Source organism: Tupaia chinensis, unplaced genomic scaffold, assembly GCF_000334495.1.
Source record: "Tupaia chinensis unplaced genomic scaffold, TupChi_1.0 Scaffold000531_1, whole genome shotgun sequence".
In the NCBI taxonomy this organism is placed as follows: Eukaryota; Metazoa; Chordata; class Mammalia; order Scandentia; family Tupaiidae; genus Tupaia; species Tupaia belangeri.
The window spans coordinates 17,649-33,334 of NW_006160044.1; the positions used below are offsets into that span (position 1 = coordinate 17,649).

The 15,686-nt window shown below is 50.9% G+C and overlaps 2 protein-coding genes across 2 annotated transcripts in view; both read left to right on the top strand.

Annotated features, from left to right (window-relative positions):
* LOC102483550 (glutathione S-transferase theta-1) overlaps positions 1-1,627 on the top strand; it is an 8,526-nt gene extending 6,899 nt beyond the window's left edge. Inside the window, exons 4-5 of the mRNA XM_006157159.3 lie at positions 685-861; positions 1,211-1,627. Coding sequence (XP_006157221.1) covers positions 685-861; positions 1,211-1,405 — 372 coding nt within the window. The 3' untranslated portion in view covers positions 1,406-1,627. The remainder of the gene's footprint in view (positions 1-684; positions 862-1,210) is intronic.
* A 4,353-nt stretch (positions 1,628-5,980) lies between these two features.
* On the top strand, positions 5,981-9,775 carry LOC102483953 (D-dopachrome decarboxylase). Its single transcript, XM_006157160.3, has 3 exons — positions 5,981-6,167; positions 6,497-6,672; positions 9,530-9,775. The coding sequence occupies exons 1-3, from the start codon at positions 6,060-6,062 to the stop codon at positions 9,600-9,602; spliced, it is 357 nt and encodes a 118-aa protein (XP_006157222.1). The 5' UTR covers positions 5,981-6,059; the 3' UTR covers positions 9,603-9,775.
* The last annotated feature ends 5,911 nt before the right edge of the window (positions 9,776-15,686 follow it).

The following is a 15,686-nucleotide window of genomic DNA, read 5'->3' on the forward strand; positions in this document are numbered from 1 at the left end:
TTTTAAGCCACGGGGTCTGTGATGCGAACCGCGGTCGACTATGTGGGAGTCCAGCGACATAGCCATTACGCTAACTGCTGGTTCCCCCCAGTGTATTTCTTAAGCTGCCAGGTCTGGGACTCGAACCACATAGTCGGCCATGTGGGACCCAATTGCCTTAATCACTATGTCACTGACTGGCATGTCTTAAAAAAAAAAGTATGGTTTATGCGCCAGGAGCACTGTCGTCACCAGAGAGCTTTGGCAAATGCGGAGCCTCAGGTCCCACACAGACGTATAGATCAGGAATATGTGCTTTAGCCAGATCCTGGGGGCTTCTCACACACAGTCCCACCACAGAAGCCTGGGGCGTGGTAGGGGGCAGGTGGGGAGAGAGTGGCTACAACGCCAGAGAGGGCCTTGTGCCGAGGTCTTGGTCATGGGGAGCCATGGAAGGCTTCGTGTAGGAAAGGGTTCGGGTACACTCAGATTGCAGAAAGCTCCTGCTTGCGGCCCTGGGTAAGGATCCAGGGCGAGGTGGTGGCTGTCCCTGTTGGAGCAGATGAGGACTTTTGGTGGCCATGGTGGGAGGGGGTGGGTGAGGCCAAGCAGAAACCAGAGGGCTGGTGACGGCTGGGATGAGGGTGGGAACTGAGATGGGCTTTGGGCAGACCCTGACCCCCTCTCTGTGTGCTGGCCCACCAGATGATGTTGCCGGGGTTCCTGGGCGAGGTGGTGCCCCCCGAGACATTGGCGGCCACGTTGGCTCAGTTGGACAGGTGCCTGCAGCTCCTGGAGGACAAGTTCTTACGTGACCAGGCCTTCCTCACGGGGCCCCACATCTCCATGGCGGACTTGGTGGCCATCACAGAACTGATGCATGTGAGTGTCCTGGAGTGAGGCGGGGTGCAGGGCAGTGGGATGTCCCGGGAGGAAGCTGACGTCCCAACTCACGCTGCCTTTCCTAGCTACGGGGCCCTGGGTGTCACTGCTCCCTTGGAGCCTCAGTACCCTCACCTACAAAATGTGGCTTTGTAAGTCCTCACTGCGGTGAGGTTGAGGCGTGTCCCAGTGACCCCAGCAAGGGGGACCCCCCTTCAGCCCATCCAGCCCATCATGCACGTGGTCCAAGAAAGAAAGTCCATCGGGGAACCCCTACAGCAGGTCCCGTCCCCCTATGCTTGCTCTGCCCTGCCTCTCAGTGCCTGTGCTTGGCTACCTCTCCCCGCAGCCTGTCAGTGCCGGCTGCCGAGTCTTCGAGGGCCGACCCAAACTGGCTGCATGGCGGCAGCGTGTGGAGGCTGCAGTCGGGGAAGACCTCTTCCAGGAAGCCCACGCCCTTGTTCTGAAGGCCAAGGACATGCCTCCAGCAGACCCTGCTGTGAAAGAGAAGCTGAGGCCCTTAGTGCGGGTGTTCTTGCAGTGAATGGGTGACTGGGGCCTGCAGAGCCACCAACAGAGACACTGACTTGTCAGAATAAAGACCTGGGGCCACCTGTCTCCTGGGCTGTCCGACCGTCTCTGGAACCCAGTGACCCCTGAGTGTTAGGCTGACATCCTTCTGTCTTGTCACCCCACTTATACCCTTCCGCTCCAGCTTCCATGGGACCTCCTGTAAGAGCTCTAGTAAACTTGACTTGATTCTGTCCTCCTGTTGGAAACCTTCCATGGTTCGGCACTGCCCTAAGCCGAAGTACAAGTCGTTTTGCATTCTTCATTCAAGACTTTGCTCCATCTCCCCAGGCTTCCCCCTTCTGATCACACATGTTTCAGACCCCTCGCTCAGCTCCCACTTTAAAAAACAAATTTAATTATTTATTTAATTTTATTCATTCATTTTTTGTTTTTAAATTTCACCAGGGAGAGAGTTAGAGAGAGAAAGTGGGAAAGCAAGCTACCAGGTCCAGGACTTGAACCATGGTTGGCTATGTGGAAATGTCCAGCACCTTAAACACTTGCAGGTGTTTTTGTTTTTAAAGAGACATTTTTGTTGTAGTGTGCATGCGTTTGCCAAAGAGAGAGAGAGAAACAGAGAGACAGAAAGCGAGAAATCATCCCCCGGGGGGATGGTCACGCCGCACTCCCTTCTCCTCTATTCTCCTCTCGGGATCTTGGGCACGCATGCACACATGCCCGGTGTGAGTTTTAAGACGCTGGGTCTGAGACTCGAACTGTGGTCAACTACGTGGGAGTTCAGTGACATAGCCATTAGCTCCTATTTTTGAGCATCCTGGGACTGACTCATGCCTTTCCCTCTTCATCCTCTTTTCTTTTCTTTTCTTTCTTTTTTTTTTTTAAATTATTGGGAACCAGCAGTTAGCGTAATGGCTATGTCGCTGGACTCCCACGTAGTCGATCGCGGTTCGTGTCCCGGACCCGGTGGCTTAAAACTCACGCCGGGCGCGTGTGCGTGTGTGCCCAAGCTCCCGAGAGGAGAATGGAGGAGAATGGAGGAGAAGGGATTGCGGCGTGACCATCCCCCCTGGGGGGTGATTTCTCGCTTTCTGTCTCTATGTCTCTCTCTGTCTGTCTGGCGAGCGCACGTGCCCTACAGTGAAAATCTCTCAAAAAAAAATTATTTATTTAGGGGCAGGCAGGTGGCGTGGTGGTTATGGGCACTAGACTCCCACATGGCTGACCGTTTAGACAAGAGAATGATATATTTAACTTTATTTATTCATTCATTTATTTTTAATTTGACCAGAGAGAGAGAGAAAATGAGAAAGCAAGCCACCAGGTCCAGGACTGAAACCATGGTCGGCCATGTGAGAGTGTCCAGCACCTTGACCACCACGCTACCCACTGGTCCCCATCTTCTTTTCTTTCTAAACTGTCAGAGGACATGTGCACTCATGGGGGTGGGGGGCAGGGGGAGGAAGTGGAGTGGAGGGCGAGGTAAGCTCCACCCTCGAGATGTGATCATGCCGAAATCCCTTCTCCTTTATTTTTTCATCTTGTTGGGATTTGGGGCATGCACACACATGGGCCTGGTGTGTTTTTTCAAGCCACCAGGGCCAGGATTCAAACCGGTGTAGGCCATGTAGAATCTGGCTCCCTTAACCACTAGGCCACCGGGCTGGCCTTCCCTCTTCATCTTCTATGCCTAGTGCACCTCCTGGTCTTTTGACATAAGGCACCATTGTCGCTTTTCCAGGGAGACGTTTCTGACCTGCCCAGCCCCAGGCCAAGCCAAGTGACCCCTCAGGGCTCTTCAGCCCCAGTGTTTCTGTCCTCAGTCCTGGCAGGGGGCAAGTGTCACACCCCTGGGCTGAGTGTGGATCATGGATCGGGGGGTTGACCCATTGAAGACATGTCCAAATCAGGAATGGCCTCACCACGTGTCCCACAGGTAAGACGCTGACTGGTTCATAAACCTCCTTGCAGGGAGGGTCATCCCTGGCCCTCCCGGTGTTGCTAAGCAGCCTCGCTCTCCTGTATTCACCCCTAACCTCGCTCTCCCGTATTCACCCCTAACCTTGATCGCTATCTTCTCTGTGCCTCATTCTGGGTCCCAGATTTGTTCCCTGTTCCTGTCATCTGCCCCAGGACTGTCACAGCTTAACTGTCTCATGTCCTAGATCCTCTGATGTTTGAATCATCTGATAAACGGACTTCTAATGTGCTAGGGTCGTGACCACATCTTGGCCCACTCGCCTCCCCGTGGAGGCTCCTTTATTACACACACTTCCATAGAATTTTATTTGCTGTAATGGTTACGTCATGGATTCCCACATAGTTGACCATGGTTTGAGTGCCAAACCAGGCAGCTTGAAACTCAGACCTGGCATGTGTGCATGCATGCCCCGAAATCCCAGGAGGAGAATGGAGGAGAAGGGATGGCAGCATGGCCATCCTCCCTGGGGGGTGATTTCTCGCTTTCTGTCTCTCTCTCTGGTAAGTGCACGTGCCCCGTGGCAATAATCTCTCTTTTGAAAAAGTATCTTATAGTTGTAATTGAAGGACATATGACGGGACTTCAAAAAGTTCACGGAGGACCTGCCCCATAACCTGGTGGTTAAGAGAGCTGGATTCCACATGGCCTACTGGGCAGTTGGAATTTTGGCACTGGAGGCTTGAAAAGCACACCAGGCATACGTGTGTACCTGCCCAAAAGCTTGACCGAATGTATCAAGGAGGAAAAGAGATTGCAGTATGGGACCAACAATTAGCGTAATGGCTATGTCACTGAACTCCCATGTAGTCGACCACAGTTCGAATCTCGGACCTGGTGGCTTAAACTCACGCCGGGCGCGTGTGCGTGTGTGCCCAAGATCCCGAGAAGAGAATGGAGGAGAAGGGATTGCGGCGTGGTTATCCCCCCTGGGGGGTGATTTCTCGCTTTCTGTCTCTCTGTCTCTCTGGCGAGTGCACGTGCCCTGTAGAAAAATAAATAAATAAATAAACCTCTAAAAAAAAGGGGGGGGATTGCAGTGTGATCACATCCCATTGGGGAACTTTCTCTCCTTCGTTCTCTGTCTCTGATGGGTCCACATGCCCTTTGGCAATAAAAAAAATTCATGGAAAAATGGAATTGAAGTACCAGTTTATCTTGATGCAAAAAATTGAAATTTATTCATTTTAAAGCATATTAGTATTGAACACATTTAAATTTTTTAAATTTATTATTAGTAGTAGTTTTGAATTTGTTATGGGGCACACATGCTCACCAGAGAGAGACACAGAGAGAGAGAGAGAGAGAGAGAGAGAGAGAAAGCAATCGCCAGATCCAGGACTTGAACTGTGGTTAGTCATGTGAGAGTCCAGCGCTTTAGCTACCACACCACTTGCTGGCTCCAGTCATAGTTTTTATTTTTTTAAATTGTGAGCGGACAGGTGTGCTTGGGTGCAAGGTTGGGGGAAACACCTCCCAAGGGGTTGTGATCACACATAATGGCTTTTCCTGTTTCTCAGGAGTTGGGGAATGTACACACGCCCCAATGTGTTTTTCAAGCTGTCAGCTGCACTGGGTCATGTGGGATTGAATTCCCTATCCACAATGCTTAACTGCTGTACTGGGGGTGAGGCCCTGTCATTTTTATATAATATACACGTTTTCATGAACTTTTTGAAGACTTTTTATATGGACCCACACAATCTCAATTATATTTGAGATTTAACAACTCAAATAACTTGTAACAGTGATGATAATCTTATTTGAACTCTACCAAGATTTTCATTTTTTAAAAAAAAGATTAATTATTACTATTATTTTTAAATAATTATTTATTTAATTTTATTTATTGATTCATTTATCCTAATTTGACCAGAGAGAGACACACAGAGAGAGAGGGAATGTGAGAAAGCAAGCCACCAGGTCCGGTATTTGAACCGCTATTGGCCATGTGGGAGTGTCCAGCGCCTTAACCATCATGCCACCTGCTGGTCCCCCTAAAGTAATTATTATTTAGACATTTGCTATAGGGCAGGTGCACTCACCAGAGAGAGAAAGAGCAAGAAAGTGAGAAAGCAATCTGCTAGGTCTGGGGTAGACAGGAACGCAGGGAGTCCAACCACCTGCTGGTTCCCGATTTCCCTCTTTTAAAGAACATTTTTGTCAGCCTCTGATGGACACTGGCTCACCACTGACATAAGAGGCTACAAGACTGCCATGAGCCTATCTCTGTCCAGCCTCACAGGCGCCCCGACGCGGCTCCTTGATGGTTCAATAGTATCTAACATTGTCCCCACCGCAACTCATTGAAAAGAAGTCGAAAGCCCCGTGGCGATCGTTATGAGGGTCGGGCCTGGGGAAGGTCCCTAAAGGAGTGTGTAGGTTTTGGGTGGGTGTTCAAATCTTCATCTAAATATGAGCTAGGAGCCAGGCGTCCGCAGTTCCCAAAGCCTAAAGAGGGAAAATCTACCGCCTGCGGGGCTGGAGCAGAAACTGCGCTAGATTGGGTGGGCGGGGCCGGGGTGCGATGGGGTAGCCAATCGGAGAGCGCGCAGTCTCTGCCCAGCCAATGAAGAGCCTGGTTGCTGTGACGCCCCGCCCCGCCCCTATTCTACAAGCCTTGGGTACTCCCAGCCCGACTGCCCGCCGGTTCTGTCTCTGCCGAGTCCCCTACGTCCCTCTGACCGACATGCCGTTCCTTGAGCTGGACACGAATTTGCCGGCTGATCGCTTGCCGGCGGGGTTGGAGAAGAGGCTCTGCGCAGCGGCCGCCGCCATCCTGGGCAAACCCGAGAACGTGAGCGTGGTCCGGGGAGCACCGGGCTAGGGGAGGTCGATGCATTGGGGGTCCAGCTCTGTCCACGCCCACTTTCTCATAGTGACCCCGACTGCACCCCTCAGGGATCCCTGACTCCACCTGCCACGCTTTGACTTTCTGTGCCCCATGACTCCGCGGTCCCCCCTCCTATGTCAGACCGTTGCCCTCCCTAGCCATGACCCTGACATGATCTCTAATGACCCGTGCCCATGCCCCGGGGATCCCCGATCCTGCAGGCCCCGCACGTCTCTGCTCTGGCGCGGGGGGCCAGACTGCAACTTCAGGCCAAACTTCTGTGTCTTTCGCAGCGCGTGAACGTGACAGTGCGGCCCGGCCTACCCATGGCGGTGAGCGGTTCCACCGAGCCTTGCGCGCAGCTGTTAGTCTCCTCCATCGGTGTGGTGGGCACGGCTGAGCAGAACCGAGCCCACAGCGCCAGCTTCTTCGAGTTCCTCACCAAGGAGCTGGCCCTGGGCCAGGACCGGTGCGTAGACTCAGGGAGAGCATTCCCTGGGTACTGCTGAGCGACCCTGGGCAGTCTCCCATGGCAGGGCCTCTCCAACGCTTTGCTGGGGAAAGACTTTTCAGGGCCCGTTGTCCCAGGGCCCCTAGACCACTCAGGCCTCCTGGTGGTGGGTCCATCTTCAGAATGGCAGCGGCATCGAGTGAATTCCCAGCTCTGCAGCTATCCCTGTGACACCCGGGAAAGACTTGTTTTTTGTTTTCTTTCTTGACCTTGGGGTTTCCCTGTAAACTGGGAAAGCTGCCTTTTAACCACTCCTCGGGGGGCGTCGCAAGTACCATGGGAAGGGCTGTGTGCAGCCTTGGCACCTAGCAGCCTAAGAAGACGTTATTAGCCCAAAGAAGCCAGAGGGTCTGATTTTCCCCGGCTGTTCAGAAGGAATTCTGGGTATATCCTGAGGCTGTGACCTTTAAACCTGTGACTCAACCTGATCCAGGGAAAGGGTTACAGAGCAGTGAAAGGAGCATTGGTCTCCCTGTAGCTGGTTTCTGGACCATCTCCAGCTGGTGGGCTCCACTTCTGTGAGCAGAATCGGGTGATTAAACTGCCTCCCTTCCTCACAAGAAGCCCCTACAACCCAGACCTGTGGTTGGGTTGACATCTGCTTCGGGGTGAAAAATACCGCAGAGTCCGTGTCTGTGAGGAGCTAATAGTGTAAGAGGCTCGAAGAGTCCTTCCAAAATGCAGCCTTTGTTGGCCTAACAAAGCTAGTGAGGGTTGGCTGTGTCAGGGAGCGCATTCCCTGGGTACTGCTGAGCAACGCTGGGCAGTCTCCCATGGCCAGGACTGGTGCATAGCATAGAGTCAGGGAGAGCATTCCCCGGGTACTACTGAGCACTCAGGCCCAATCCTCCAGCTGGGGAGAGATAATATAGTAATTCTTTTTTTTTCTCTCTCTTTTTTTCTTTTTTTGGAGAGGTTTTTGCTATAGGGCGCGTGTGCTCGCCAGACAGAGAGAGACAGAGAGAAAGCGAGAAATCACCCCCCGGGGGGAGATGGCCACGACGCAATCCCTTCTCCTCCATTTTCCTCTCGGGATCTTGGGCACGCACACACATGCGCTCGGCGTGAGTTTAAGCCACCGGGTCTGGGACTCGAACCGCGATCGACTACGTGGGAGTCCAGCGACATAGCTATTACGCTAACTGCTGGTCCCAAGATAATATAGTAATTCTAACAAGATAAGGGATGTATGAATGCGTACCATATGCTGAGCAGGCTACAGGTGCTTTATCTATGGGGTCCCATTTGGTCGTTATAAGCCCTGCCCACACCACCTTGCACAGACATGCCGTCCCCATGAGGTAGATAACTCCATTATGCCTATCTTATTTTTAATATTTCATTTTTTTCTTTTTATTTATTTACTTATTTTTCTGCTGTAGGGCACATGTACTTAGTGGAGAGACAAAGGCAGAGAGACAGAAAGTGATAAATCACTCCCCCAGGGGGGGTGGCCATGCAGCAATCCCTCCTCCTCCATTCTTATGGGGCTTAGGGTTAGGCTTAGGGTTTAGGGTTAGAGTTAGGGTTAGGGTTTGGTTAGGGTTAGGGTTAGGGTTTAGTTAGGGTTAGGGTGTTTAGGTATGTATGCTCATGTCCCCGGCATGAATTTCAAGCCTCTATGTCCAGGGCTCAAACCATAACTTACTATGTGGGAATCCAGCAACGTAACTATTATACCATCTGCTGGTCCTGCCTGTTTTGTTTGTTTGTTTTTGAAGAAGTTTTTGCTATAGGGCGTGTGCGCTCACCAGAAAGACAGAGAGACAGAGACAGAAAGTGAGAAATCACCCCCAGGGGGAATGGCCACGCTGCAATCCCTTCTCCTCCATTCTCCTCTTGGGATCTTGGGCACACACGCACATGCGCCCAGTGTGAGTTTAAGCCACCGGGTCCAGGACTTGTACTGTGGTCGGCTACATGAGAGTCCAGCAACACAGCCATTACGCCAACTGCTGGTCCCCACCCCCCCCTTTTTTTTAAATAGACACGTATTTATCTATTTATTTGTCATGATTTTTCTTTTTAAAAATAGTTCATTTCACTTAATTAATTAATTTTAATTTGATCAAAGAGGGATGGAGTGAAAGAGAGAGAGAGAGAAAGTGAGAAAGTGAGAAAGCAAGCCATGAGGTCCAGGACTCGAACCGTAGTTGACCATGTGGGAGTCCAGCACCCTTAACCACCACGTCACTTGCCAGATCCCTTGTCATGATTTTTCAATCTGCTCACTCTGGGAAGCGAACTATAGTCAGCCATGGGGGAGTCCAGTGCCCTAGCCACCACGCTACCTGCAGGCCCCCATTATGCCTATTTTACAGGTGGAAAAACTGAGGCTATCATCCCCCTAACACACATTCACACACACACTCCTGGATAGCTGAATCTCTGGTGCTCTTCACCATCAGCTGTGTGAGAATAACACAGTCCTAAGACATGAATCAGGGGTCCCCCTATACCTGGTCTTGAGCCAGGCTTTGAGAATACAGGTGCTGAGGCCCTGTGCATGCCCTTGGGGAGCCCCCTGGTGTGATAGAAATGACAAGGCGTACAGTGACTACTGTGGTTGCTTGTTGTGTGTTGTATGTGTTGCGTGAGATGAACCCTGATATCCAGCCCCCATCCCGCCCCTGACAGGCCACACCACCCTGTCCAGGGTCAGCAGAAGATCATTCCTGGGATGAATAAACTTGGAAAATGCCGGGGGGAGCTGAGGCAGGCTGGCCAGAGGGCCTGCAGTAGGAGTGCCTGGCAGGGGTCTTGCAAGATGAGGTGTTAGACCCGGAGCTGACGCCTTCTTTTCTGTCTCCTGAAGGATAAATATCCGCTTTTTCCCTCTGGAGCCCTGGCAGATTGGCAAGAACGGGACGGTCATGACGTTTTTATGATTGGCATGGAGGGCATCTGGGGCGTCTGTCAACTGGTCGCCCCTTCCAGAGAGGCCTCCCGGCAGAATGAGGGCCTGACGGACACCAGCTTCGGGCGCCCCTTTAAGCAGACATGCCTGTGACCCCACAGTGTATGCCAAAAAATAAAGGAAAAGTGCTTCGTTGTTCTAACATGACTGCATCTCCTAAGAGCCCCCGTGGCCTCCTGAGCCACTGTGGGCAGCGCGGTTGGTTTATGAAAAGGGCGCCTTAGGAAACCTGGCAGCCGCTGTTTCCTGGCTTCAGGGACACTGATGCGTTTGGACTGCTCCGATCTGGGGGTGGAGGGCTCCACCTGTGGGGTTCTGCCCTTTGCACTCGTGTGCAGGCAGGTGGGGAGGGTGGGCAGCTCACCAGGCCTGGGCCTTCCTGCAGACTCTGCTTTTCTCCTGAGGCTCCTGTCTCCAGCCTGGGGTGGTTGGCCTGGGCCTTTTCCTCCTGCTGTCCTGAGCAGGGTAATCGGGCAGGCTGGGCTTCAGGACCCTCCCTGGACATGCCAGGGAGAGGAGCTTCTCCTTTTTTCTCGACTCTTGCTGAGAATTCACTGGAGCTGTGTACCTTGTAAAAACCCCGGTCCCAGAAAGCCAAGCCTAGAAATGCAGTGTCTGCTACTGGAACCTGAATGAATACGGCTCTGCCCCCAATATAAATACCGTAGAATTAAAAAACTCTTTGGCTATAGGTGTATGTGTGCTCATGGAGACACAGTTAGAGACAGAGACAGAGAAAGCAAGAATCTGCCAGGGCGAATGGTCACACTGCAATCACAGGGATTTTGGGCACACATGCAGATAAGTGTTTTTCTTCCTTGTTATTTTTTTTTTAAATAGTTATTTATTGGAGGCTGGTGGTTAAGGGCACTGGACTCCCATATGGCCGACTATAGTTCAAGTTCTGCACCTGACAGCTTGTTTTCTCTCTCTCTCTCTCACTCTGTCCCCCTCTGGTCAAATAAGTAAATAAAGTTAAATAGGACCAGCAGTTAGCGTAATGGCTGTCACAGGACTCCCATGTAGTCGACTGTGGTTCGAGTCCTGGACCCGGTGGCTTAAACTCACGCCGGGCATGTGTGCGTGTGTGCCCAAGATCCCGAGAGGAGAATGGAGGAGAAGGGATTGCGGCGTGGCCATCCCCCCTGGGGGGTGATTTTTTCGCTTTCTCTGTGTCTCTCTGTCTTCCTGGTGAGTGCTTGCGCCCTATAGCAAAAACCTCTCCAAAATAAATAAATAAAGTTAAATAAAGTAATTATCTTTTAAAAATAATGATTTATTTAATTCCCCCCCCCTTTTTATTTTCTGAGAGGTTTTTGCTATAGGGTGCATGCGCTCACCAGCAAGACACAGAGACAGACAGAAAGCGAGAAATCACCCCCAGGGGGGATGGCCATGCTGCAATCCCTTCTCCTCCATTCTCTCGGGATCTTGGGCATGCACGCACACACGCCCGGCGTGAGTTTAAGCCACCAGGTCCAGAACTCAAACTGCCGTCCACTACATGAGAGTCCAGCGACATAGTCATTATGCTAACTGCTGGTCCCCCATTTATTATTTTTATTTAAAAATAATAATTTAATTCCACTTGTTAACTGCTATTTAAAATAATTATTCATTTAATTCCATTTGTTGTTGTTATTACTTTTTAATTTGACCAGAGAGAGAGAAAGGTTAAGTGAGAAAGCAAGCTCCCAGGTCTGGGACTTGAACCATGGTCAGCCATGTGGGAGTCCAGCACCCTAAATACCATGCCACCTGTCAGCCCTCCCCACCCCCCCCTTTTTTTAAATAGACACGTATTTATCTATTTATTTGTCATGATTTTTCTTTTTAAAAATAGTTCATTTCACTTAATTAATTAATTTTAATTTGATCAAAGAGGGATGGAGTGAAAGAGAGAGAGAGAGAAAGTGAGAAAGTGAGAAAGCAAGCCATGAGGTCCAGGACTCGAACCGTAGTTGACCATGTGGGAGTCCAGCACCCTTAACCACCACGTCACTTGCCAGATCCCTTGTCATGATTTTTCAATCTGCTCACTCTGGGAAGCGAACTATAGTCAGCCATGGGGGAGTCCAGTGCCCTAGCCACCACGCTACCTGCAGGCCCCCATTATGCCTATTTTACAGGTGGAAAAACTGAGGCTATCATCCCCCTAACACACATTCACACACACACTCCTGGATAGCTGAATCTCTGGTGCTCTTCACCATCAGCTGTGTGAGAATAACACAGTCCTAAGACATGAATCAGGGGTCCCCCTATACCTGGTCTTGAGCCAGGCTTTGAGAATACAGGTGCTGAGGCCCTGTGCATGCCCTTGGGGAGCCCCCTGGTGTGATAGAAATGACAAGGCGTACAGTGACTACTGTGGTTGCTTGTTGTGTGTTGTATGTGTTGCGTGAGATGAACCCTGATATCCAGCCCCCATCCCGCCCCTGACAGGCCACACCACCCTGTCCAGGGTCAGCAGAAGATCATTCCTGGGATGAATAAACTTGGAAAATGCCGGGGGGAGCTGAGGCAGGCTGGCCAGAGGGCCTGCAGTAGGAGTGCCTGGCAGGGGTCTTGCAAGATGAGGTGTTAGACCCGGAGCTGACGCCTTCTTTTCTGTCTCCTGAAGGATAAATATCCGCTTTTTCCCTCTGGAGCCCTGGCAGATTGGCAAGAACGGGACGGTCATGACGTTTTTATGATTGGCATGGAGGGCATCTGGGGCGTCTGTCAACTGGTCGCCCCTTCCAGAGAGGCCTCCCGGCAGAATGAGGGCCTGACGGACACCAGCTTCGGGCGCCCCTTTAAGCAGACATGCCTGTGACCCCACAGTGTATGCCAAAAAATAAAGGAAAAGTGCTTCGTTGTTCTAACATGACTGCATCTCCTAAGAGCCCCCGTGGCCTCCTGAGCCACTGTGGGCAGCGCGGTTGGTTTATGAAAAGGGCGCCTTAGGAAACCTGGCAGCCGCTGTTTCCTGGCTTCAGGGACACTGATGCGTTTGGACTGCTCCGATCTGGGGGTGGAGGGCTCCACCTGTGGGGTTCTGCCCTTTGCACTCGTGTGCAGGCAGGTGGGGAGGGTGGGCAGCTCACCAGGCCTGGGCCTTCCTGCAGACTCTGCTTTTCTCCTGAGGCTCCTGTCTCCAGCCTGGGGTGGTTGGCCTGGGCCTTTTCCTCCTGCTGTCCTGAGCAGGGTAATCGGGCAGGCTGGGCTTCAGGACCCTCCCTGGACATGCCAGGGAGAGGAGCTTCTCCTTTTTTCTCGACTCTTGCTGAGAATTCACTGGAGCTGTGTACCTTGTAAAAACCCCGGTCCCAGAAAGCCAAGCCTAGAAATGCAGTGTCTGCTACTGGAACCTGAATGAATACGGCTCTGCCCCCAATATAAATACCGTAGAATTAAAAAACTCTTTGGCTATAGGTGTATGTGTGCTCATGGAGACACAGTTAGAGACAGAGACAGAGAAAGCAAGAATCTGCCAGGGCGAATGGTCACACTGCAATCACAGGGATTTTGGGCACACATGCAGATAAGTGTTTTTCTTCCTTGTTATTTTTTTTTTAAATAGTTATTTATTGGAGGCTGGTGGTTAAGGGCACTGGACTCCCATATGGCCGACTATAGTTCAAGTTCTGCACCTGACAGCTTGTTTTCTCTCTCTCTCTCTCACTCTGTCCCCCTCTGGTCAAATAAGTAAATAAAGTTAAATAGGACCAGCAGTTAGCGTAATGGCTGTCACAGGACTCCCATGTAGTCGACTGTGGTTCGAGTCCTGGACCCGGTGGCTTAAACTCACGCCGGGCATGTGTGCGTGTGTGCCCAAGATCCCGAGAGGAGAATGGAGGAGAAGGGATTGCGGCGTGGCCATCCCCCCTGGGGGGTGATTTTTTCGCTTTCTCTGTGTCTCTCTGTCTTCCTGGTGAGTGCTTGCGCCCTATAGCAAAAACCTCTCCAAAATAAATAAATAAAGTTAAATAAAGTAATTATCTTTTAAAAATAATGATTTATTTAATTCCCCCCCCCTTTTTATTTTCTGAGAGGTTTTTGCTATAGGGTGCATGCGCTCACCAGCAAGACACAGAGACAGACAGAAAGCGAGAAATCACCCCCAGGGGGGATGGCCATGCTGCAATCCCTTCTCCTCCATTCTCTCGGGATCTTGGGCATGCACGCACACACGCCCGGCGTGAGTTTAAGCCACCAGGTCCAGAACTCAAACTGCCGTCCACTACATGAGAGTCCAGCGACATAGTCATTATGCTAACTGCTGGTCCCCCATTTATTATTTTTATTTAAAAATAATAATTTAATTCCACTTGTTAACTGCTATTTAAAATAATTATTCATTTAATTCCATTTGTTGTTGTTATTACTTTTTAATTTGACCAGAGAGAGAGAAAGGTTAAGTGAGAAAGCAAGCTCCCAGGTCTGGGACTTGAACCATGGTCAGCCATGTGGGAGTCCAGCACCCTAAATACCATGCCACCTGTCAGCCCCTATTATTATTTTTAAAAATTTGAATAGAGACAGAGAGAGAAAAAGGGAAGATGAGAAAGTAAGCCACTAGGTTTGGGACTCAAACCGTGGTTGGCCGTGTGGGAATCCAGCTCCCCATGTTCCATGCCACCTGCTGGCCCTGAGATGCATGTTTTTCAAGCTGCTGGGTCTGGGACTCGAACCATGCAGTTGGCTATGTGGGACCTAGCTGCCTTAACTACCACACAACTGGCTGGCCCCATATCATAATTTTTTTGTAAGTTTTTGTTATAGGGCACATGCACTTGCCAGAGACAGGGAGAGACAAACACAGAGAAGGAAAGTGAGAAATCACCCTCGAGGGGATGGCCATGCCACAATCCTTTCTCCTCCATTCTTCTCCTGGGATTTTGGCTATGCACACACAAGCACCTGGCATGATTTTCAAGCCACCGATCTGAGACTCGAACCATGCACCCGGCTGTATGGGATCCAGTGTTGTAACCCCCACATCACCTGTTGGCTCTCATATCATGATTTTGCATTTTAGAGTATGTGTGGGTGGGGTAGGGAGAGCCCACTGGACCTCTCCATTTCGGTAGCTTTCCAGATGTTGGATGCAGAATAGACATCTCAGGACCCTTACCCCTGCGGCTGGCACTGTTTCCCCTGCGTGGTTAAATGCCTTGTCTTCAGTGCACCAGCAAGATGCCATTTGGGACTTTCAGTCTGTGCAGTCTACATAGTTAATTAAGTTAGCTTCTTATAGGATGTGCCTGCTGAGGTTGTGCCTGACCACTGCTAAGAACTCTTTCTCTTTTTGGAGAGGTTTTTGCTATAGGGTACGTGCACTCGCCGGAAAGACAGAGAGAGACAGAGAGACAAAAAGTGAGAAATCACCCCCCAGGGGGGATGGCCACACCGCAATCCCTTCTTCTCCATTCTGCTCTCGGGATCTTGGGCACGCACATACACAGTGTGAGTTTAAGCCACCAGGTCTGGGACTCGAACCGCGGTTGGCTACATGGAGTTCAGCAACACAGCCATTACGCTAACTGCTGGTCCCAGAACTCTTACTAAAAGCTAGACATGAAGGACTAGTACATGGCATAATGGTTATGTCACTGGACTCCCACATGGCCAACCACCCTTCGAGTCCTGGTCTCGGTGGCCTGAAACTCATGCTGGGCATGCGTGCGTGTATGTTCAAAATCCTAAGAGGAGAATGGAAGAGAAGAGACTGTAGCAAAGCCACCTCCCCACCGGGTCTGGGACTCGAACAGTGGTCAACCACAAGGGAGTCCAGCGACATAGCCATTACGCTAACTGCTGGTCCCTTAAGAGAGATTTTTTGGTATAGGTGGCATGTGCTCACTGGAGAAAGACAGAGACAGAAAGCAAGAAATCATCCCCGGAGGGATTGCCATGCTGCAATCCCTTCTCTACCCTCTTCTCAGGATTTTGGCATGCCCAGCATGAATTTTAAGCCACTGGGACTTGAACCATAGTCAACAACATGAAAGTCCAGCAACTTGGGAACCAGCAGTTAGCGTAATGGCTATGTCGCTTGACTCCCACGTGG

Bases quoted from the DNA above. Each gene is read 5' to 3' on its own strand.
- LOC102483953 (XM_006157160.3), top strand. From the start codon at position 6,060: ATGCCGTTCCTTGAGCTGGACACGAATTTGCCGGCTGATCGCTTGCCG. The intron at 6,168-6,496 runs GTGAGCGTGGTC...TGTCTTTCGCAG, and splicing joins TCCTGGGCAAACCCGAGAAC to CGCGTGAACGTGACAGTGCG. The intron at 6,673-9,529 runs GTGCGTAGACTC...TGTCTCCTGAAG, and splicing joins CTGGCCCTGGGCCAGGACCG to GATAAATATCCGCTTTTTCC.